General features: G+C 48.6%; 1 protein-coding gene across 1 annotated transcript; it reads left to right on the top strand.

The window, feature by feature from the left end:
• Positions 1–14,945: 14,945 nt before the first annotated feature.
• Positions 14,946–24,534, top strand: LOC148683762 (uncharacterized). The gene is made up of 9 exons (XM_088655801.1): positions 14,946–14,964; positions 15,198–15,268; positions 15,859–15,938; positions 22,651–22,698; positions 22,801–22,864; positions 23,187–23,481; positions 23,587–23,663; positions 23,872–23,926; positions 24,124–24,534. Exons 1-9 carry the CDS (start codon positions 14,946–14,948, stop codon positions 24,126–24,128), a joined length of 714 nt encoding a protein of 237 aa, XP_088511927.1. The 3' UTR covers positions 24,129–24,534.
• Positions 24,535–25,104: the final 570 nt, after the last annotated feature.

The following is a 25,104-nucleotide window of genomic DNA, read 5'->3' as shown; positions in this document are numbered from 1 at the left end:
CATATACATAAAGAAATAATAATAATAATAATAATAATAATAATAATAATAATAATAATAATTCATAGGAACAGTAGCTGTAAAATCTATGTAGGCAAAAATTATTATGCATTTGCGGGGGACACCCCTATACCCTAGAGATTAATGAATGGTAGATTTGGAGTATTGAAGGGCAGTTTGGAAGTCAGGGGGAAAGTGCAGGCTCAGATTTCTTCCCAAGCCAGGGCCTCACCTGGGAGAGAGACAGAAACATGCCCAAAGGGGTGGTGGCCCATCAGAGAGCCTGGGAGAGACATAAGACAGGATCTCTGAGTTTAGACTTTGGGATTCCCTGGCATTTCCCATCTGTAACCTCTTCCTCTGTTTGCATTTTCCTTTCTGTCTCCCAGCTCCTGAAAGGCTGTTGTGCCGTCGGGCGCAGATGTCCAAAGATTGTCATCTTGAAGTTGTGGTATGTTTCTTCCATGGGGAATTCATTCTCCACATGTGCCGGGAGGTCGTGGGAGCAACCTGTGTGAACCGGGGCTGGGCTGGGAGCAGGCATGTCTCCCCCCAGCCCCTCACCCCCCTGCTTCCAAAAAAGGGGACGGGCTATTCTGTTCCCCGGCAGGTGCATTGAGAGATGGCAGCCAGTGGTGGCGTGGGCTTGGGCACCATGGCAGGGGTGCTTGATCTGCCTCCCTCCTTCCCTGGATCAGCTGGCCAGACACCCTTGCTAGGGCTCAGGCTGTCCCCACAGAAGTTTGGGGCTTCCCCGGGGGGGCCCTATGTGTCCACCGCAGGAGCGCACTGGTTTCAGCCGGGCTGCTCTGTGCCACACAGGAGAAGGAGAAGTGGGGCTGGGGGGAGGCTGCAGAGTGAGGAAGGGAGGGAGCTGGGAAGGGAGACAGGTGGGTGGGGGGAGAAATATTGAGGCTGATGTTCCCCAGAAGGGAATTATTAGGGGCAACCCACAGGAGCCCTGTCCCCTAGAGAGTAGAATGTCCTTCTTCCTTCGCAGGGCCGTGGTTTGGGAGGCTCTGCTACGGCGGCCGAGCAGCAGCCCAGCGGTGCCAGGGGGAACCTCACAGTACGCAGGTATGCTGGGACCTTGTGTGGCAGGGGAAGTTTTCCCAATCATCCTGCCTGTATACTGGGTACCACATGGCAGAGGGGGCCCAAGCATTGCAGACAAACAAGGGGGAGGGGTGCCAAATTGTAGGGTCGTACGGCAGCGCTGTAGTTAGGGGGTGGTGAGGTGGGCCCCCGCCAGGGGCGCCGGTGAGGGGCACGCACACAAAATCGGCTAAAATCATGTCCATAAAAATGTCTATGAATAAAAATATCAATTATTGCCTCATAGGAAAAGGTTTTAAATGGAGGGTGAACTGAATGGGTGGAGGGTTGGAGGAGAGGCAGCAAGAAGAGCAAATTTGTCAGTGGCTAGGGGGTGCAATCTGGACAGTTCTGCCAGGGGCGCAAGATCACCCAGCTATGGCTCTGTTTACAGGGCACCGTTGACATTTGAGAGCCCAAAGTTGGCCCTTGGTTGGGCACAGATCCAGATTAAAACCTGTGGAGGCCCCTAGACAGTCCAAATATCACTGGGCTCCTCACAAACAATCTGATATATTTTTTATTTTAGCAACCGACAATATCCAATTTTAATACGCAAAACGAACAGTATTGATTCTGATCCGTTGTTTCCTGGCCCATAGGCCGGTGCCTGCTCTGTCCGTTGGGTAATCTGGATCTGGTTGGGAATGCTTCTGTGGAGATGAATCCTATGATTCTCCAACCACCCCCAAGGTCCTTCCTTCCTTCAGACTAAGGCAGACATTGTGTTTGGAACTGGATCTGGGGGAGAAGTGGCCCTCCTTGCCTTCTTAGCCCATCTTTTCCCCTAATTTCTCAGTTACCATAATGGCCCTTAGAAGAAAAGAGATAGATGTTCTTATCTATATATTTATCTGGAACTCCTCCAACCTATCAGACTAACTGAGCTTCTTTCTTCCTTAGGCGAGAGGCCGGCCAGAACAAGGGGGGAAAGGCTCCCACTTCCGGTAAGTGGAAATGCCAATCGAGTGCCCCATATTATAGGAATGCTTCTTTCCCGTGTCCCCACCCTCATGTGCCATGTTTCTGTTTTATTTGCAGTGAGGGAGCCTTTCCCCATAGTATACTTCGTTCTGGCGGAATCCCTGGAGAGACGTGGCGAACATCAGGTACTGGGGCAGAGGGAATGAAGGGTCCTTGTGAAACATGTTTCGGGATATCTAGGAACACTCTCCCCACCTGAGGCTTCCAGGAAGTGCTTTTCAGAAGCATTCCTCCCTCCAACTGGGTTATCTTGCATAACCCTCTGCACCATGCAATTTTCTTACCCTCATTGAAAGCCCCCTCATCCAAGATGCTCTTGTGGGGCATCTGGTTGTCCTTGGCTTCCACTACAGGATTGCCAGGAGAGAGAAGCCTTTCAATCTTTGGTGTGGCTAAGATAGCTGAATGTGCCCCCATTCCTCATATGATGTCCTTCTTCCTCCACAGGGCCACGCCTCCAGGGATGAGGCTCCATGTCTAGCTCCTGGGATGAAGAAGCAGAAAACATCCCGGCGGCTCCCGGCTGCGATCCCTCGCAGTGCTGCCCCACTGCCCATTCTCCGTACGGGCATGGCTCCTTCCCGGCCCGGCTTGGCGCAGAAGCAGCAGCCAAAGTTTCCTCCCATTAAAACATCAGAGAGGGAGGAAACTTTGACTGCTGCTTCTGTGCTAGGCCGGATGGAAGATGCCCGTACGGAGGCCAAGTTGGGAGCATTAATAAGATCAGGTAGGAGGACATGCCCTTCCCTTGTCCCCCACCCTCCTGCCCCAGTCTGGGACTAGCGTGGCTGGGAGCCAGGCCCCGGCTGATGTCTCCGTTTCCTTTGCAGCGAGGGGAAAATTCAGCCGGGGAGCCGCCGCATTCCGGGAGGGACTGGAGCCCAGACAACGGCCTCTCGCCTGTGAGGTACGGGGACGGGGGTGGAGGGGGGCCTTAGGGAGCACACCAGAAGGGCATGCAGGATCAGGCCAAGGGCTCACCTGGTCCAGCCTCCTCTTCTCCCAGGGGCCACCCAGATGCCACTGGGAAAGCAGCAAACAGGATCTGAGCCCAAGAAGCAGTGCCTAGCGTCCCGTTCTCCCCTGCTTCAATGATCCCTTCTTTCTTGCAGGATTTCCCGTCGGCACCGCTGTGGATGCTGCCCAAGCCTCCCCCAAGGAGAGCTGGTAAGAGGAAGGGGAATTTTGCCTGGGGAGGGGAGAACACCCTACGAGTTGAGCGTACGTGTTCATGCTCTCAGTGAATTTCTGAGAAAGGCGGGTTTGGGACCTTTGGGGCCTTCCTACAGGGCTTGCTTGACTACAACTCCCATTGTCCTTGACCACTCTCCTTCCCCCCTTTTTCTTTTTAAATAAAAAAACAGACTGAGGACTCCCAGTGATGCTGGTTGGCGGAGGAAGAGGCAAAGATTAATTTCAGAGCCTTTGGATCTCAGCTGAAGATTCCAGATTCTGATGTTTCAGCTGCTGAAGCATTTGAAAGCTGAGATGTGATAAATAGAAGAAAAAACATCCCCCTGTTCATCCTTTGGACATATCGGTTAATATTGTTGTTGTTGTAAAGTCAAGATAAGATGAATCTTCTGCCTCAGAGAAATATTCCGGTTTTGAGGATATTCTGAACGACCCGGCACAGAGTGAAGTAATGGGAAGTCCTCATCGTTTGGTTGAACACAAACTTGGTGTATTATGTGCACATACTCCTTCCTTCTCATGAAAATGTTTCTTACCTGTGTCCCTGTGGCTTCAAGTAAACCATGTTAAACAGTAGTTGTACACACAATCTCTCACCTACCTTGATGAAAAAAGGTACATTAAATGCTTAAATATATTCCCTTTGTTCTGTGTTTACTGTCAGTAAAAATGTCCTCTCATTGGGTTTTTTTTTTTAAAAAAGTGGGGAAATATCTCTATTCAGGGCAATTACGGTCTCATGTCTGCCACTGTAGAACTGTAGACATTAAAAAGTCTATAGAAAAGGGACATTTTAGATGGAACGTTCTTGTTCTTTGCCATATATAATCCAGGTACTTGCTGTTTAATCTTTCTTTCCTTGTTCTTGATGACTTGACATGCCATCTTTTAAAAACAATGAGTAAGATTTTCCTATAAATGCAACCAAACGAAACAAAACCAAAACCTGAGCTCCCCACTGGGGCAACACAAGCTCTGAAGGGTTCAGGCTGTCGCAATTTGGGAAATGAGCTTGTGGCATTAGAGGGAGAGACCACCTCATCAGCACACAGCCTCTAAGACTGTCCCCGGAGTGAGAAAACCTCCCAAATTAAATCCAAATAAGGAGAGAGATTTCAAAGGATCATTGGAACAACTTTTGAAAGGAGTCTGGGAGTGAAATAAGGGAGTCCCCTCTAGACCTGGTTAGAACCACATGGGGAAAATCGGACTGGAAAGAACCGGATACAACAAAACCTTTAGTCTCAGAGTATATGGGCATAGAAGGGATCAAAGAATTGTAGAGCTGGAAGGGACCACAAGGATCATCTAGTCCAACCCTCTGCAATGCACGAGCCCCACGTTGGGCAAAAGAGTCCTGCAATGCAGGGGGTTGGACTAGATGACCCCAGTGTCCCTTCGAACTCTACAATTCTTCGATTCTAATACAAATGGTGTGAATGGTGTGAATGGCTTACATCTGAGGGGCTGTGATGACCCACTAAGTTGCATCCTGCAGGGATAGAGGGCCTCACCCCGAAGAGAGACTGCTTCCCATCACTCATTTAGAACTTTAAAAGCTTGACAACCAGGAGCAGGAAGAAAGTACTGAAAAATCTGTTCCAGGATCTGTTGACTTCTTGCTGCTCTGCATGGGCACCAGGGCACACTAGCAATCAGCAACGGTTGGGCATCTTCTTCACATATATTTTCCAAATACATTCTAGGTGGTTAGTTCTGCCCCACTGAAGCCAGCTTGCACTTTTTCCTATTATTGTGACTCACAATTGCTACCTTCACATACGAAAAGCATTTCTATGACCAAAGGAGCAATCCTATAGCCAGCGTGGTGTAGTGGTTAAGAGAGGGGGACTCGGAATCTGGAGAACTGGGTTCGCTTCCCCTCTCCTCCACATGCAGCTGCTGGGTGACCTTGGGCCAGTCACACTTCTCTGAAGCCTCTCGGCCTCACTCACCTCACAGAGTGTTGGACCTGCCAAATGCTTCTTCTGCTCCTTGTATAGCAAGATCCATTGGAATGAGCACTGGACCCACTGTATCTCTAGCTTGAGCTAGGAGGTTCCTGGAGCAGCCGGACTACACAGGCTTAACTCCCTTATCCTCAGCTCAGCAGGAGAGAATCTGGAGTATCTCCCTCAGCCTGACTTAGCCAGAACCTAGACAGCTGAGCTGAGTTTGGCTGGTCTTAACTGGCATAAACCCTGAAACAGGGTGGGATTGAGGCAGGATCCTAGGCCTATTCACATGACCCAGCAACTCAGTGAAACTCAAGCACGATAACTCAAGCGGTGTCACTCAAGCAGTGGAGGCGATAGATGTGATCCCCTCCCCCCTTTATTTGTTTGTTTTGTAGCACAAGAAATTATATTTCTATGCTGCTTTTCATCTGCATTAATCGCAAATTGGCTTACATGCAATAAATAACATTAACAATAACGTAATAGAACATCACAAAAGCAACATCAAGCAGACAACATAAATCTTGTGCACAGGATTAGTCTCCATGTGGATGAGCCTCAGCGCTGGGAGAACGGTTGAGTTTTGTTTCACTTTCAGACATCTCTGCTTATTACTACATTCAAAGCAGAGATTTTTGTTTAAAAACAAACTCTTAGTCGGTTTTCCAATAAATTGGCTCATAACCCTGACTCGTAAAGCTGGTTCCTCCGCTGAGAATATGTGTGCTAAAGGTGGGGGGAAAAGACAAGGTAGGACCACAATCAGCAACTGGAATACCTGAAGATGCTGTTTTCAACAGGAAAAAAAGGAAAGGAGCAGAAGTGAAAACCAGGCCTGAAGTCATTTCCTCTGATCTGAAAACCCAGGTCCTTAGTTCCAGATGGTAGGAGAAGGTGGGCACAATATTGGGAGTTTTTTTTGATAAAGTGGTACCTCAGTTTTCAAACACCTTAGTTCCCAAATAACTTGAAACCCAAATGCTGCAAAACTGGAAGTAGGTGTTCCGGTTTTTTCAAACTTTTATCGGAAGACGAACATGCTCTGTTTTGAGTCCCCCTGTGTTTCCTGTTGCGCTGCTCATGTGAGCCCCCTCCCCCCATTGTAATTCAAGCCTTCTGTTTCCGATTGCAGTGTTCCGAGGTGATATTTGGAGCTTATATTTAGTGCTTTTGTTTTTGTTATTTCTTTTGCGGTTTTGGTTTTGAGGGTTTTGCAGTTAATTTGTTTTTGTGACTGTGTGGATCCGAGTTCAGCTACTGATAGATGGATTGTGTGACTGCGAAAATGGATAAAAGACCCCCATCCAAACAATGACTATCACCAGTGGAGGTAAGAATTTTTTTTAGATTTCATTTTTTTAAGATTTCATTTTTATCATCTACAATACTGTTTTATTTATTTTAAGGTACAGTACATTGATTACTGCTTTCATTTTATGGATCAATGGTCTCGTTAGATAGTAAAATTCATGTTAGGTTTCTGTTTTAGGCGTTGTTTTTAAAACTCTGGAACAGATTAATCCATTTTGCATTACTTTCTATGGAAATGTGCACCTTCGTTTTGGAACGCTTTGGTTTTGGAACAGATTTCTGGAACGGATTAAGTTTGAGAACCCAGGTACCACTGTATAGAATGTTTTAAAAATACATTTCATTGCCAATGTTTTTAGCACTGCAACAAACTGTTATCCTGACAAAAATTTGGGAGTATTGCAGTGTCTTTTGGTCTGAGTACAAGCAGGGCATGATGAATTAATACTTTTGACTACCGATCCGTCTGATGGTTTAACTTCATGGCCATTTGTTTATTTAAAATACTTCTCATGATTCCACAACTGCGCAAGATAGCTGACAGCATTTATTTAAGACAATTCCATTCAGCAAAGACAAACCTAAAACGGAAAGCAGTTAAAAATAAAAAATTAAAGGAACATACAGTCGTATCTTGGATCTCGAATGCCTTGCAACTCGAGTGTTTTAGCTCCCAAACACCGCAACCCCAGAAGTGAGTGTTCCGGCTTGCAAACGTTCTTTGGAAGCCGACTGTCCGACGCGGCTTCCGATTGAGTGCAGGAAGCCCCTGCAGCCAATTGGAATCCGTGCTTTGCCCCACCCCAGAACCCACCGCTCTCAACCAACACTCAATTGCCTCCCCCCCCTCAACATTCAAGCTCCCTTTCCAAGCCTCCTCCAATGGCCACTTTCCATCAGAATTCTTGAATCCAGCTTGGGAAGGCTGGCTGCCCTGCTGTGGGGGACAAGTCCCTCTGGAAAGGACTCTACTCTTTCTTAAAGCCACAACAGTCTCCACCATGTCTCAGTTCACCAAAGGTGAGAGCCTGGAACCCCGTGGGCTCTTGCCACCACTCGGCAGAGAGAGGGGAGGGAGGCACCCAACTTTCGGAACAATATTTTATCCACCCTGCTCTGTGAAGTCATCCTGTTAGAAGCATATGAGCTTCTTCCCGTTCCTGGTTGCAAGGAAGTGAGCTGCAGGTTCTCCTCCCAGATCTAAAAATCAGGTGTCTTTCCCCCAAACAATCCTGGGAATTGTAGTTTGTCAGGGGTTCTGGGAATTGTAGGTCTGTGAGAGGAAAGCTACAATGCCCAGGATCATTTGGGGGACATCATGTGCTTTAGATGCTCATTAGATGCACCTTAAATCATAGCATCATAGAACTGTAGAATTGGGAGGGAACCCAGGGGTCATCTAGACCTACCCCCTGCAATGCAGGAATCTCAGCTGAAGCATCCATGGCTGATGGCCATCCCCCCTCTGCTGAAAAACCTCCAAGGAAGGAGCGTATACTGCCTCCTGGGGGATTTCTCCCCACTGTCAAACAGCTCTTGCAGTCAGAAAGTTCTTCCTCCAAGGAAAGAGAGTCTACGGTCTTCCAAGGGATTCCTCTGAGATATTGACAGGGCTGCATGGTGTGGCTCTCATATCCATGTCCTGAAGGACAGAGAGCAAAACCTCTCTGACTCTCTCTGACTCTCTCTCTCTCTCCTTTCTCCACCCCAGGCAGAATCACAAGGGGTCTGTGCATCTGATTTCAGATTTAGATATCTTTATTGTCATTGTCCCCTTGCGGGAACAACAAAATCTGGCTGGTAAGAAGATGGTTGGAGTTTGGAGCCCAGCCAGGGGGGGCGGGTTGTGGGCAGGATCCTGGCATTGTCTGGGGTGGACTAGATGACCCTTGGCATCCCTTCCAATTCTACCATCAAGCAGCCAAAGGAACGGGTGGGGGAGCAAGATGCAGAACCAGGGGAGGCACAACCACACACCCCAACAGCCCCCTCTGGCCTGACCCACGGGGGCCTCGTCCCAGCACACTTTGCCCCCCCCCCCCAATATTTATTTTTCTTAATTCATCTGCCTGACAACCCAGCAGCCTGGCCCCTGTTTGCCAACTGATGTCACAAAATGCTGCTTTGCAAGCAAACAAGCAATAAATGTTCTGTACTAGTAGCTTAAGATTAAGCACACTTAGATGGACTTAAGCCCTATAGAAATAAATAGGACTCCTTTTCTAAGTACAGTGTTACCTCTACTTACGAATAACTCTACTTACGAATGTTTCTACTTATGAATGGAGCTCCGTCCGCCATCTTGGATGCGGTTTAGATAGGATTTTTTCTACTTACGAATTTTTAGATAGGGTTGCTTATACTTACGAATTTTTTCTCCCAATGCATTCCTATGGGATTCGACTTACAATTTTTTTCGACTTACGAATGTGCGTTCGGAACACATTAAATTCGTAAGTAGAGGTACCACTGTAACTATATTATATAGACAGCTTGGAACTATAGCTGACCATAGGAAGAGCTGAGTATCAGTAAATTAAAATCAATTTGCCCCAACACGTTCTACCAGATTACTGCATTGCATAAGTATGAAGATAAACCCTCAGCCTGTAATTGATATGAAACCAATCTGTGTTCCAAAGTTCTCATGAGAACAGATTTGATCAGGGCAACATGATGTACAGACAGTGACATCTTGGTTCTGGTCTGTCACAGAGTCAACCTGTATGTTCCGAGGCAGAAGCCCTCCGGTTTCTAGAATATTACTAATATTGTAAAGGAGAAAAGGGGAAGGTGGATTATTAAGTTATTAGAGGGTAGTTATTATATCTACCCCCTTCATGGATCAATGCCTTGTCGTGGCGAAGGGGCTTGAATAACTCAGAGAAGCTATGAGCTATGCCATGCAGGGCCACCCAAGATGGACAGGTCATAGTGGAGAGTTTTGACTAAACGTGATCCACCTGGAGAAGGAACTGGCAAGCCACTCCAGTATCCCTGCCAAGAAAACTCCATGGACAAAGACAACAGGCATATAAAAGTTATGACGCTGAAAGATGAGCCCCTCAGGTCGGAAGGCGTCCAACATGCTACTGAGGAAGAGCGGAGGACAAGTACAAGTAGATTCAGAGCTGATGAAGCGGCTGGGCCAAAGCCGAAAGGACGCTCAGTTGCGGATATGCCTGGAAGCGAAAGGAAAGTCCGATGCTGTAAAGAAAAATATTGCATAGGAACCTGGAATGTAAGAACCATGAATAGAGGTAAGCTGGATGTGGTCAAAAATGAGATGACAAGAATAAATATCGACATCCTGGGCATCAGTGAACTAAAATGGAAGGGAATGGGTGAATTCAGTTCGGGTGACTATCATATCTACTACTGTGGGCAAGAATCCTGTAGAAGAAATGGAGTGGCCCTCATAGTCAACAAAAGAGTGGCAAAAGCTGTAATAGGATGCAATCTCAAAAATGACAGAATGATCTCGATACGAATCCAAGGCAGACCTTTTAACATCACAGTAATCCAAGTTTATGCACCAACTACCGGTGCTGAAGAAAGTGAAATTGACCAATTCTATGAAGACCTACAACACCTTCTAGAAATGACACCAAAGAAGGATGTTCTTCTCATTACAGGGGATTGGAATGCTAAAGTAGGGAATCAAGAGATAAAAGGAACAACTGGCAAGTTTGGCCTTGGAGTTCAAAATGAAGCAGGGCAAAGGCTAATAGAGTTCTGTCAAGAGAACAAGCTGGTCATCACAAACACTCTCTTCCAACAACACAAGAGACGACTCTACACATGGATATCACCAAATGGGCAGCATCGAAATCAGATTGATTATATTCTCTGCAGCCAAAGATGGAGAAGCTCTATACAGTCAGCAAAAACAAGACCTGGAGCTGACTGTAACTCAGATCATCAGCTTCTTATAGCAAAATTCCAGCTTAAACTGAAGAAAGTAGGAAAAACCACTGGGCCAGTAAGATACAATCTGAATCAAATCCCTTATGAATACACAGTGGAAGTGAGGAACAGGTTTAAGGATTTAGATTTGGTGGACAGAGTGCCTGAAGAACTATGGATGGAGGCTCGTAACATTATACAGGAGGCAGCAACGAAAACCATCCCAAGGAAAAGGAAATGCAAGAAGGCAAAATGGCTGTCCAACGAGGCCTTACGAATAGCGGAGGAGAGGAGGCAAGCAAAATGCAAGGGAGATAGGGAAAGATACAGGAAACTGAATGCAGATTTCCAAAAAACAGCAAGGAGAGATAAGAGGGTCTTCTTAAATGAACAATGCAAAGAAATAGAGGAAAACAATAGAATGGGGAAAACCAGAGATCTGTTCAAGAAAATTGGAGATATGAAAGGAACATTTCGTACAAAGATTACCATAATCAAGGACAAAAGTGGTAAGGACCTAACAGAAGCAGAAGACATCAAGATGAGGTGGCAAGAATACACAGAGGAATTATACCAGAAAGATACGGAGGTCTCGTACACCCCAGGTAGTGTGGTTGCTGACCTTGAGCCAGACATCTTGGAGAGTGAAGTCAAATGGGCCTTAGAAAGCACTGCTAATAACAAAGCCAGTGGAAGTGATGATATTCCAGCTGAACTATTTAAAATTTTAAAAGATGATGCTGTTAAGGTGCTACACCCAATATGCCAGCAAGTTTGGAAAACTCAGCAATGGCCAGAGGATTGGAGAAGATCAGTCTACATCCCAATTCCAAAGAAGGGCAGTGCCAAAGAATGCTCCAACTACCGCACAATTGCGCTCATTTCACACGCTAGCAAGGTTATGCTTAAAATTCTACAAGGCAGGCTTAGGCAGTATGTGGACCGAGAACTCCCAGAAGTGCAAGCTGGATTTCGAAAGGGCAGAGGAACCAGAGACCAAATAGCAAACATGCGCTGGATTATGGAGAAAGCTAGAGAGTTCCAGAAAAACGTCTACTTCTGCTTCATTGACTATGCAAAAGCCTTTGACTGTGTCGACCACAGCAAACTATGGCAAGTTCTTAAAGAAATGGGAGTGCCTGATCACCTCATCTGTCTCCTGAGAAATCTCTATGTGGGACAAGAAGCTACAGTTAGAACTGGATATGGAACAACTGATTGGTTCAAAATTGGGAAAGGAGTACGACAAGGTTGTATATTGTCTCCCTGCTTATTTAACTTATATGCAGAATTCATCATGCGAAAGGCTGGACTAGATGAATCCCAAGCAGGAATTAAGATTGCCGGAAGAAATATCAACAACCTCAGATATGCAGATGACACAACCTTGATGGCAGAAAGTGAGGAGGAATTAAAGAACCTTTTAATGAGGGTGAAAGAGGAGAGCGCAAAATATGGTCTGAAGCTCAACATCAAAAAAACCAAGATCATGGCCACTGGTCCCATCACCTCCTGGCAAATAGAAGGGGAAGAAATGGAGGCAGTGAGAGATTTTACTTTCTTGGGCTCCTTGATCACTGCAGATGGTGACAGCAGTCACGAAATTAAAAGACGCCTGCTTCTTGGGAGAAAAGCAATGACAAACCTAGACAGCATCTTAAAAAGCAGAGACATCACCTTGCCGACAAAGGTCCGTATAGTTAAAGCTATGGTTTTCCCAGTAGTGATGTATGGAAGTGAGAGCTGGACCATAAAGAAGTCTGATCGCCGAAGAATTGATGCTTTTGAATTATGGTGCTGGAGGAGACTCTTGAGAGTCCCATGGACTGCTAGAAGATCAAACCTATCAATTCTTAAGGAAATCAGCCCTGAGTGCTCCCTGGAAGGACAGATCGTGAAGCTGAGTCTCCAATACTTTGGCCACCTCATGAGAAGAGAAGAATCCTTGGAAAAGACCCTGATGTTGGGAAAGATTGAGGGCACTAGGAGAAGGGGACGACAGAGGACAAGATAGTTGGACAGTGTTCTCGAAGCTACGAACATGAGTTTGACCAAACTACGGGAGGCAGTGCAAGACAGGAATGCCTGGCGTGCTATGGTCCATGGGGTCACGAAGAGTCGGACACGACTAAACGACTAAACAACAACAACAACATTATATCTACACAAGCTATTACTTCCAATATCTAAAGGTTAAAATCTTTTCATATGGCACTAAGCCCCAAGACCTCCTTCTGCATATATTGTGTTTAAAATTGGGAAGCTCGGATTTATAACTGTGTTCATAAGATAACATGCAACCTTAAATATGTAATATGGGAGACTATACAGTGGTGACCTCTGGCTTCTTCCCAAAACACCCCTAAATGTGGCAAAGGGGTGCTATGTTCCTCACTGCCAGAGGGGCCGAGATTAAATGCTGACCACCAATCATGGCTCAGTCTGTAGAGCCTGACTCTTAATCTCAGGGTCATGGGTTCGAGCCCCACTTTGGTTGCAAGATTCCTGCATTGCAGGGGGTGGATAATCCTTGTGGTCCCTCCGAGCTCTACAATCCTATGGTGCTAAAGGAAGAGTTAAGAGGCTTAGCCCTACCACAACTCCATAGCGGCAGCAGCACCCCTTCTGCTATGCTTTCGTTGGGACTCCTACGCGGTGGACATACTATCAAAGGCTCATTGGCATGGATAGCCAAATCCATCGCTACCAACAACGCTCTTTGGAAAACAGGACAGTGGATGGGAAAGGCCTCCTTAGAGGGCCGTACGGTAAATGGGGTGCAGATAGTACAGATAGTCAGAATTGGCCCTTGGATGCACATCTGATTAAACCTGTGGGGCCTGATTCAGCCAAGTGAAAGGAATGTGGAAGGCTGCTTTTGTGGGGGGAGGAATTGGGAGGGAGACAAAGAGCCCTACCCTCTTCTTCTTCTGCAATGGGAATAACCAACAAAAAGGGAACAAAACACACCGAGTGAATTTTTCACAGCCCCAAAGTTGTTGTTGATTGAGTTTATTTATTGAATTATTTAAGCATGCAAAATAGGGGATGGATGTAAGGGTTGATGGGTCCAAGTAGGCATGATGGAAGCAACAGTATTTGTTCATTAAGTGTCTTTGCCACATTTATATATGAGGAGGCTAGAATCTAGCAGCAATCCAACAGAATAAGAAAGCTAGCTACTATGGTCCGCATTGCTGACACATATCTAAAGAAGCAGGTAAGTATTGGAACTTTTAAGTCAGTGGTTTTTATTCACACAATGTTCCCAGTTGCGCCTCAGCTGTGTCATATCTACGGGAAATGGCCAAGAATAGACCCACATCCCATGTCAATCTGGCCTCCTTTGGGAGAAAGAGTGCAATATGAATTCAACAAATAAAATAATTAAGAGTGTTCCGGCTTGCGAACGTTCTTTGGAAGCCGAACGTCCGACATGGCGTCTGATTGAGTGATGGAAGCTCCTGCAGCCAATCAGAAGCCGCCCCTTGCCCCCCTCTAGAACCCACCACTCTCAACAAACTCTCATCTGCCCCCCGCCCAACATTCGAACTCGCTCTCAAAGCCTGAAAGGACTGCTGTTCAGCTGCTTTCTTTCTGTAACGGATATGATTGAGTTTTCCAAAGGTCAGAACCTGGAAACCCATAGGACATGGGTGGGCAACTCCCAAGAGACTGCAATCTACTCACAGAGTGAAAAACAGGTAGTGATCTACCCCATATTTGGGGGTTCAGGTTGTTGAGATTTTTTAGGGAAGAAAGCCCGTTTTGTAGGGGTTCCCTTCCAACTCTACCATACTGTACTATGATTCTATCAAGCAGCGAAAGGACAGGGCAGGGGAGCAAGATGTCGAACAAGGGGAGGCACAACCACACACCCCAACAGCCCCCTCTGGCCTGGCCCACGGTTGCCTCATCCCAGCACACTTTGCCCCCCCCCCATATTTATTTTTCTTAATTCATCTGCCTGACAACCCAGCAGCCTGGCCCCTGTTTGCCAGCTAATGACACAAAGTGCCGCTTTGCAAGCAAGCCTTATATTGCCCTGCAAGAGGGATGCCTGTCAGGTGATGGTGAGAGTTTTGTGTTAACCCATCACAAATCATGGTTGGTAACTGCGACGGTAAGAGGAGCTCCGAGACCAAGGGGAGATGAGCGGCATATACATGAAGGAATAATAATAATATATTTTGCTGTTGAGCCAAAGAACAGAGGAAACGGCGCTGGAAATGTTAATTCCATGGGGAATCCATTCCCCACATGTGCCAAATAGGGCTGGGGGCTTGGAGCAGGCCCATCTCACCCCAACCCCTTGCCCAGAAGAAAATTATTGGGCTAGACTGGGACTAGCATGGCTGTGAGCCAGGCACCTGCTCATGTTTCTGTTTTCTTTGCAGTGAGGGAGCCTTTCCCCAATGTCTACTTTGTTCTGGCGAAATCCCTGGAGAGACGTGGATGCCTGTCAGATGATGGTGAGATACTTGTCCATCAGCGGCAATGAGAAGGAACTGTGAAGGTAAGAGGAGCTCCAAGGCCCAGAGGAGAGGAGTGGCATGGAAATAACATCACCATCACCATCATTATTATTATTAGCGTCACCCGTCATTGATGCATGTGGCTTGGCTCCCTGGTTTGCCTTGAGCTATTGATAGCTTGGCAGATCCTCAGCTGTGTCTCCAGGTGATATTTTCTGTTGTGAATAACTGGATGGTTACTTCCTCTGTTTTTGACTTCCTTTCTGTCTCCCAGCTCCTCAGAGAGGAAGGCCACAGTGGCTCCTGTGGCGCAGGGCCATTGAAAAACCTTCCTTGGAAGTTGTGGTATGTTAATTCCATAGGGAATCCACTCACCACATGTGCCGGGAGATTGTGGCACCAACCTGAGTGAAACGGGGCTGGGGTGAGGGTGGGGGAGGGTGGGGGAGCAGGCCTGGCTTGCTCTAACTCCTCGCCCCTCTCCTTCCAAGCCAGGGGTCAGGCCGTCATGTGCCCAGGCAGGAGCAGCAATCATTGGCAGCCAGTGGAGACGTGGGCATAGGCAGCATGGCAGGTGTGCTTCTTCTGTCTCCCTCCTTCCCTGGGTCACCTGGCCAGGCACCCTTGCCAGCACTCAAGCTGTCCCTGCTGTAGTTTGGGGGCTGGCCCCCCAGGGCCCCTATGTCCCCACCGCAGGAGGGCCCTGCCTCCGTTGACCCACTTTCCCCTGCTCTCCTTCTGGGTTGCTGTGTGCCACGCAGGAGAAGGAGGGATGTGGCTGGGGGGAAGCAGCAGAGGGAGGAAGGGAGGGAGCTGGGAAGGCAGATGGGGGGGGGAGAAAATATTGAAGGTGATGTGCCCCAGTAGAAAATTATTGGGGATGGCCCACAGGACCCCCATCCCCTAGAGAGTACAATGTCCTTCTTCCTTCTCAGGGCCGTAGTTTGGGAGACACAATCAAGGCTCCGGCCGAGCAGCAGCCCAGCGGTGCCACAAAACCAACCAAAATGTGGAGGTATGCTGTGACCTTCTGTGGCAGGGGAAGTTTGTCCCAGTGATCTTGTGAACTGAATGAGGAAGCTGGATTTAGATATTCCTATGGTTTTATGGGACATGTGTCTGTGGTCCACCTGGGCAGGACAAGGGACGTGATTCTCTCCCATGCCAACACCACATCTCGGCCATCTTTGGCGCAGAAGCAGCAGCCATAGTTTCCTCCAATGAATACATCATCTCAACTGATTTGAGAGAGGGAGGAGACTTTGGCTGCTGCTTCTGTGCTAGGCCGGTTGGGATGGAGCCGAGACGTCCGTACGGAGGAGGCCAAGTGGGAGAAGCATGTAGGATCAGGTAGGAGGAAACGCCCCTTCCCAGGTCCCCCACCCCAGACTGAGGCAAACATGGCTGAGAGCGCTACCCTCATGCGCCATGAGGGAGCCTTTCCCCAATGTGTATTTTGTTCTGGCGAAATCCCTGGAGAGACGTGGTGACCATCACGTACGAGCGCAGAGGGAATGAAGGGATCCTTGTGAAACATGTTTTGGGATTCCCAGGAACACTCTCCCCACCTGTGGCTTCCAGGAAGTGCTTTTCAGAAGCATTCCTCCCTCCAACTGGGTTGCCTTGCATAACCCTCTGCACCATGCAATTGTCTCACCCTCTTTGAAAGCCCCCTCATCCAAGATGCTCTTGTGGGGCATCTGATTGTCCTTGGCTTCCACTACAGGATTGCCAGGATTCTCCAGGCTGGTGAAAGTGGAGAGAGAAGCCTTTCAATATTTGGTGTGACTACGACAGCTGAATGTGCCCCCATTCTCATATGATGTCCTTCTGTTCCCGACTGTATTCCCTCGCGACTCTTCCCCACTGCCCCTTCTCCATACGGGCATGGCTCCTCTCCGGCCGTGTCTGGCAAAGCAGCAGCAGCCAAAGTTTCCCCAAATTCAAAGAAAATCTCAAGTTATTACAGTGAGGGAAACTTTGGCTGCTGCTTCTGAGCTATGCCAGCTGGGAAGGAGCCAAATTGCTCATACGGAGGGGGCGGCCAGGTTGGGGATACTTATAAGATCAGGTAGGAGGAAATGCTCCCTTCCCAGGTCCCCCACCCTCCTGCCCCAGACTGGGGCTAGCGTGGCTGGGAGCCAGGCGCCTGCTGATGTCTCCGTTTCCTTTGCAGCGAGGGAACGACTCAGCCTGGGAGCCGCCGCATCCTGGGAGGGACTGGAGCCCAGACAAGGGCTTCTCGCCTCAGAGGTAATGGGACGGGGGGAGGAGGGGGTCCTTAGGAAACACGCAAGAAGGGCCTGCATGATCAGGCCATTGGCCCATCTGGTCCAGCCTCCTCTTTACCCAGGGTCCTCCCAGTTGCCTGTGAGAATGCTGCAAGCAGGATTCGAGCCCAAGAGCCATATGCCCACCTTGGACTTCCTGTAATGGCTATTCTGAAGCATTTCCATCAGGACTAGTAGCCTTTGACCAACCCTCTCCTCCATTAAGTCACCTCATTCTCTTTTAAAGCCATGCAGTCGGAGATGCTCTTTTGGTGCCTCTCGTGGCCTGTGACAGCCCATTCACTTGTCCCTCAAAGCAGCACTGAGTTCTCTCCTCCTTCAAAGATATCTTCTTTCTTCCAGGATCTCCTGTCTGCACCGCTGTGGCTGCTGCCAAAGCCTCCCATAAAAAGAACAGGAACGTCTGCCAGGAGGATACCAAGTCCTTCTTCCTCCACAGGGCTACGCTTCAAGAGAATGCTCTCCATCACCAGCACCCAAGCTGATGGACAGAGAGTGAGACTCTATCTTCCGTTGCGTTCCAGTCTGGCCTTTCTGAATTGTAAAGTCCTTCCAAGTCGCTGGAGGAAACCATTCTGCTCAGTGCCTTGCATGTCTTCTGGGATGCCACGCATGCTGTCTGAATGTGCCAGTTCCTGACTGGAGGAGAAGGGCATCTCTGGCACAGGTTAAAGCTCAATAAAGAAATTGGTTGCTTTCTATATGCCAACGATTAAACAATATATCATGAAAAAAGATTGTTAAAAAGTAAAAGTAACCAGCAGTTTTCTTTCCTTCTCTACCTTCTGTGCCTGCTTCTGGGAGCTCTGCTTCAGAAGGCTGGTTCTCATCAGTCCTTTCTCCTTGGAGTCCTTGAAGCTGCAGGTGAAGTCACTCCCCCTTCTCCCCCTTCAGGCTGCTGTTCAGCAGGTGAAGCGGATTCCTGCCCCATGACACTATCCCCCTCCCCAAGGTGCACCTCAACCTACCAGGTGGGTGCCACCTTTTGGGGAGCACGACGGTGGAAGTGTTGTATCAACTGGACGTTGGGGGAGCATGGACATGCAAGGCCTCTTCCCCTGAGGATTTTCCATTAAGCCCCTGTCCATTAAAAGGCCGTAAACCCCCTCCCCCACTTTCTATCATCTTCTTCTTTGGTGAGAACACGTAGCCAAGTAAGATTATCTTTCGTGAACACGATCTTAATAGTGAGTCCATAATGGACGGTGGAGGCCAATTCTGGGTCCACACGTCCTTCCACAGTTTCCTGGTGGGAGTCGTTCATGGTGAGGATTTCCCAAACGTGCCTTCCTCTTAGCTCATTTCTCTCTTCTGTCCTAATTTCGACTGTCTTCAAAGTCCATGACACCATCAGTAAAGGCTGTTCTCCAATTGGAGCACTCGAAAGCCAGCTTGTCCCATTTTTTTATACTACATTTCTTTTAGATTTGCATTGAGAGAGTCTTTAAACCTTTTTCCTTGACCATCACCATTACATTATTAAGTTGTTTGGGAAGACGATGATCAGGTATAGCCCAGGTCTGTAAAGCTGTTTTCCAGGTGTTTGGAGAGGGTGGTGTGAGGCAACTGGGCCTTAGCAGTAGAAGCCAAGCCTTAGCTCCGTGGCCCTCCTAAACCGAGGGAATTCTGTTCCTGGGCAGCTGGCAGAGCCCCTCTTCTCTTGTCATGGAACGGCCACATGCCCCGGGCGATGGCGACTGGACTATTGATCCTAAGCTGAATAGCAGACCTGCCCAGCTTCAGGTGCCCCCTTCTAGAACCCACCGCTCTCAACCGACTCTCAACAGCCTCTCCCACCAACATTCAAACTTCCCTTCCAAGCCTCCATCAATCTTCTGTCTCCACCAGAATTCCACTCTCTCTCTTTCCCCCTCCCTCCCTGCCTGACATTCCATTGGGAATTCTAATATCATCACTTCAATTACCCAATTACACATTTTTTAAAATATAGATTTTGGGGGGAATACCCACTAAACCCTGGAAATTGATAAATGGTAGGATTTGGGATTATTTGGGTTTTGAAGGGAGAAATACAAGATGCAAGGGCAGTTAAGAAAGAATTCAAGGCCCCGGAGAGACTAACTGGAAATGCAAGAGAAGATGAACAGAGATGGGGGAATCTGGAAGGGGGCTGGGATAAGTGGGTGCTTAGGTGGCAGGAAAAGAGATGCTTTGAGCAGGGGTGCTGAGAAGAAGGAGGAAGAGGAGGAGGAAAGTCTGGAATCCACCTTGCGAAGGCTGCCCTCCTGTGGGGGTCACGTCCCTTTTGAAAGGACCCTGCTATACTCTTTCCGTCCGCCATGTCTCAGTTCTCCAAAGGTGAGAGCCTGGAACCCATTGGGCTTTTGCCACCACTCGGCAGAGAGAGGGGAGGCACCCAACTTTTGGAGCAATATTTTATACATCCTGCTCTGTCAAATCATCCTATTCGAAGCACATAAGCTTCCCGCTCCTGCTTCCTAGGAATTTGGGGGAAGTGAACTGCAGGTCCTTCTCCATGTTCTAAAAAGCAGGTGTATTTCCCCAAAGAATTCTGGGAGTTGTAGTTTGTCAGGGCTTCTGGGAATTGTAGGTCTGTGAGAGGGAAGCTACAATGCCCAGGATCATTTGGGGGACGTCATGTGCTTTAAATGCTTATTGGATGCACTTTAAATAATAGGATTATAGAATTGTAGAGTTGGGAGGGTTCCCGAGGGTCATCTAGTCCAACCCCCTGCAATGCAGGAATCACAGCTAAAGCATTCATGGCAGATAGTCATCCAACCTCTGCTTAAAAACCTCCAAGTGTTGGAATTTCCTTTCTTGTAACATAAATGCATGGCTTCAGGTCCTGCGGGCCTTTGGAGCAGAAGAAAGCAATCTTCCTCCCTCCTCCCTGTGATGGCTCTTGAGATATTGGCCGGGCTGCATGGCGTGGCTCTCATATCCATGTCCTGAGGGACAGAGAGCAAAACCTTTTTCTCTCCCCTTTCTCCACCCCCCCATGCAGAATTGCAAGGGGTCAGTGCATCTGGCTGGTAAGAAGATGGTCAGAGTTTGGAGCCCAGCTAGGGCTGGCAGTGGGCAGGATCCTGGCATTGCGTGGGATGGACTAGATGACCCTTGGGATCCCTTCCAACTCTACCATGCTATGATTCTATCAGGCAGCTAAAGGAATGTGCAGGGGAGCAATATGCAGAACCAGGGGAGGAATAACCACACATGCCAACAGCACCCTCTTGCCTGACCCATGGTGGCCTCATCCCAGCACATTTTGAACCCCTGATTTTATTTTTCTTAATTCATCTGCCTGACAACCCAGCAGCCTGGCCCCTGTTTGCCAGCTGATGTCACAAAGTGCCACTTTGCAAGCAAGCCTTATATTGCCCTGCAAGAGGGATGCCTGTCAGATGACGGTGAGAGACTCATCATGGATAGTGTCTGCAAAGGTAAGAGGAGCTCCGAGGCCCATATTATTACATAAAGGAATAATAATAATGATAATAATAATAATAATAATAATAATTCATAGGAACAGTAGCTGTAAAATCTATGTAGGCAAAAATTATTATGCATTCGCGGGGGACACCCCTAAACCCTAGAGATTAATGAATGGTAGATTTGGAGTATTGAAGGGCAGATTGGAAGTCAGGGGGAAAGTGCAGGCTCAGATTTCTTTCCAAGCCAGGGCCTCACCTCGGAGAGAGACAGAAACATGCCCAAAGGGGTGGTGGCCCATCAGAGAGCCTGGTAGAGACATAAGCCAGGGTCTCTGAGTTTAGACTTTGGGATTCCCTGGCATATCCCGTCTGTAACCTCTTCCTCTGTTTGTATTTTCCTTTCTGTCTCCCAGGACCTAAGAGGCTGCTGTGCCGCCGGGCACAGATGCCCAAAGATTGTCTTGAAGTTGTGGTATGTTTATTCCATGGGGAATTCATTCTCCACATGTGCCGGGAGGTTATGGGACCAACCTGTGTGAAATGGGGCTGGGGTGAGGTGGGAGTAGGCCTGTCTCCCCCCAGCCTCTCACCCTCCTGCTTCTGAGTAAGGGGACGGGCTATTCTGTTCCCCGGCAGGAGCATTGAGAGATGGCAGCCAGTGGTGACGTGGGCTTGGGCACCATGGCAGGGGTGCTTGATCTGCTTCCCTCCTTCCCTGGATCAGCTGGCCAGCGCTCAGGGTGTCCCCACAGAAATTTGGGGACTTCCCCCCGGGGGCCCTATGTGTCCACCGCAGGAGCGCCATGCCTCCACTGGTTGCTGCCGGGCCGCTCTGTGCCACGCAGGAGAAGGAGAAGTGGGGCTGGGGGGAGGCAGCAGAGTGAGGAAGGGAGGGAGCTGGGAAGGGAGACAGGTGGGTGGGCGGAGAAATATTGAGGCTGATGTTCTCCAGAAGAGAATTATTAGGGGCAGCCCACAGGACCCCTGTCCCCTAGAGAGTAGAATGTCCTTCTTCCTTCGCAGGGCCGTGGTTTGGGAGGCTCTGCTCCGGCGGCCGAGCAGCAGCCCAGCGGTGCCAGGGGGAACCTCACAGTGCGCAGGTATGCTGGGACCTTGTGTGGCAGGGGAAGTTTTCCCAATCATCCTGCCTGCATACCACATGGCAGAGGGGGCCCAAGCATTGCAGACAAACAAGGGGGAGGGGTGCCAAATTGTAGGGTCGTACAGGCAGCGCTGTAGTTAGGGGGTGGTGAGGTGGGCCCCCGCCAGGGGCGCAGGTGAGGGGCACGCACACAAAATCGGCTAAAATCATGTCCATAAAAATGTCTATAAATAAAAATATCAATTATTGCCTCATAGGAAAAGGTTTTAAATGGAGGGTGAACTGAATGGGTGGAGGGTTGGAGGAGAGGCAGCAAGAAGAGCAAATTTGTCAGTGGCTAGGGGGTGCAATCTGGACAGTTCTGCCAGGGGCGCAAGATCACCCAGCTATGGCTCTGTGTACAGGGCACCGTTGACATTTGAGAGCCCAAAGTTGGCCCTTGGTTGGGCACAGATCCAGATTAAAACCTGTGGAGGCCCCTAGACAGTCAAAATATCACTGGGCTCCTCACAAACGATCTGATATATTTTTTATTTTAGCAACCGGCAATATCCAATTTTAATACGCAAAACGAACAGTATTGATTCTGATCCGTTGTTTCCTGGCCCATAGGCCGGTGCCTGCTCTGTCCGTTGGGTAATCTGGATCTGGTTGGGAATGCTTCTGTGGAGATGAATCCTATAATTCTCCATCCACCCCCCCAAGGTCCTTCCTTCCTTCAGACTAAGGCAGACATTGTGTCTGGAACTGGATCTGGGGGAGAAGTGGCCCTCCTTGCCTTCTTAGCCCATCTTTCCCCCTAATTTCTCAGTTACCATTATGGCCCTTAGAAGAAAAGAGATAGATGTTCTTATCTATATATTTATCTGGAACTCCTCCAACCTATCAGACTAACTGAGCTTCTTTCTTCCTTAGGCGAGAGGCCGGCCAGAACAAGGGGGGAAAGGCTCCCACTTCAGGTAAGTGGAAATGCCAATTGAGTGCCCCATATTATAGGAATGCATCCTTCCCGTGTCCCCCCCACCCCACCCTTATGTGCCATGTTTCTGTTTTATTTGCAGTGAGGGAGCCTTTCCCCATAGTATACTTCGTTCTGGCGGAATCCCTGGAGAGACGTGGCGAACATCAGGTACTAGGGCAGAGGGAACGAAGGGGCCTTGTGAAACATGTTTCGGGAGTCCTAGGAACACTCTCCCCACCTGAGGCTTCCAGGAAGTGCTTTTCAGAAGCATTCCTCCCTCCAACTGGGTTATCTTGCATAACCCTCTGCACCATGCAATTTTCTTACCCTCATTGAAAGCCCCCTCATCCAAGATGCTCTTGTGGGGCATCTGGTTGTCCTTGGCTTCCACTACAGGATTGCCAGGAGAGAGAAGCCTTTCAATCTTTGGTGTGGCTAAGATAGCTGAATGTGCCCCCATTCCTCATATGATGTCCTTCTTCCTCCACAGGGCCATGCCTCCAGGGATGAGGCTCCAGATCTTGCTCCCGGGATGAAGAAGCAGAAAACATCCCGGCGGCTCCCGGCTGCGATCCCTCGCAGTGCTGCCCCACTGCCCATTCTCCGTACGGGCATGGCTCCTTCCCGGCCCGGCTTGGCGCAGAAGCAGCAGCCAAAGTTTCCTCCCATTAAAACATCATCTGAAGTTATTTCAGAGAGGGAGGAAACTTTGACTGCTACTTCTGTGCTAGGCCGGCTGGAAGATGCCCGTACGGAGGCCAAGTTGGGGGCATTAATAAGATCAGGTAGGAGGACATGCCCTTCCCTTGTCCCCCACCCTCCTGCCCCAGACTGGGACTAGCGTGGCCGGGAGCCAGGCGCCGGCTGATGTCTCCGTTTTTCCTTTGCAGCGAGGGGAAAATTCAGCCGGGGAGCCGCCGCATTCCGGGAGGGACTGGAGCCCAGACAACGGCCTCTCGCCTGTGAGGTACGGGGACAGGGGGGAGGAGGGGGGGGCTTAGGGAACACACCAGAAGGGCATGCAGGATCAGGCCAAGGGCTCACCTGGTCCAGCCTCCTCTTCTCCCAGGGGCCACCCAGATGCCACTGGGAAAGCAGAAAACAGGATCTGAGCCCAAGAAGCAGTACCTAGCGCCCCGTTCTCCCCTGCTTCAATGATCCCTTCTTTCTTGCAGGATTTCCCATCGGCACCGCTGTGGATGCTGCCCAAGCCTCCCCCAAGGAGAGCTGGTAAGAGGAAGGGGAATTTTGCCTGGGGAGGGGAGAACACCCTACGAGTTGAGCGTACGTGTTCATGCTCTCAGTGAATTTCTGAGAAAGGCGGGTTTGGGACCTTTGGGGCCTTCCTACAGGGCTTGCATGACTACAACTCCCATTGTCCTTGACCACTCTCCTTCCCCCCTTCTTCTTTTTAAATAAAAAAACAGACTGAGGAGGAAGAGGAAGAGGCCTTTGGATCTCAGCTGAAGATTCCAGATTCTGATGTTTCAGCTGCTGAAGCATTTGAAAGCTGAGATGTTATAAATAGAAGAGCAAACATTTCCCTGTTCATCCTTTGGACATATCGGTTAATATTGTTGTTGTTAAGTCAAGATAAGATGAATTTTCTGCCTCAGAGAAATATTCCGGTTTTGAGGATATTCTGAACAACCCGGCACAGAGTGAAGTAATGGGAAATCCTCATCGTTTGGTTGAACACAAACTTGGTGTATGATGTGCACATACTCCTTCCTTCTCATGAAAATGTTTCTTACCTGTGTCCCTGTGGCTTCAAGTAAACCATATTAAACAGTAGTTGTACACACAATCTCTCACCTACCTTGATGAAAAAAGGTACATTAAATGCTTAAATATCTTCCCTTTGTTCTGTGTTTACTGTCAGTAAAAATGTCTTGTAATTGGGTATTTTCTTAAAAAGTGGGGAAACATCTCTATTCAGGGCAATTTCTGTCTCATGCCTGCCACTGTAGAACTGTAGACATTAAAAAGTCTATAGAAAAGGGATATTTTAGATGGAACGTTCTTGTTCTTTGCCATATATAACCCAGGTACTTGCTGTTTAATCTTTCTTTCCTTCTTCTTGATGACTTGACAAACCAAACCAAAGCAAAACCCGAGCTCCCCACTGGGGCAACACAAGCTCTGAAGGGTTCAGGCTGTCGCAATTTGGGAAATGATCGTGTGGCATTATAGAGGGAGAGACCAGCTCATCAGCACACAGCCTCTAAGACTGTCCCCGGAGTGAGAAAACCTCCCAAATTAAATCCAAATAAGGAGAGAGATTTCAGAGAAACATTGGAACAACTTTTGAAAGGAGTCTGGGAGTGAAATAAGGGAGTCCCCTCTAGACCTGGTCAGAACCACGTGGGGAAAATTGGACTGGAAATAACCGGGTACAACAAAACCTT

This window comes from Zootoca vivipara, chromosome 12 (assembly GCF_965207765.1).
Source record: "Zootoca vivipara chromosome 12, rZooViv2.hap1.1, whole genome shotgun sequence".
NCBI classification, from domain to species: domain Eukaryota; kingdom Metazoa; phylum Chordata; class Lepidosauria; order Squamata; family Lacertidae; genus Zootoca; species Zootoca vivipara.
The sequence above is the reverse complement of the archived record's forward strand: the minus strand, read 5'-3'. Positions and strand labels throughout refer to the sequence as shown.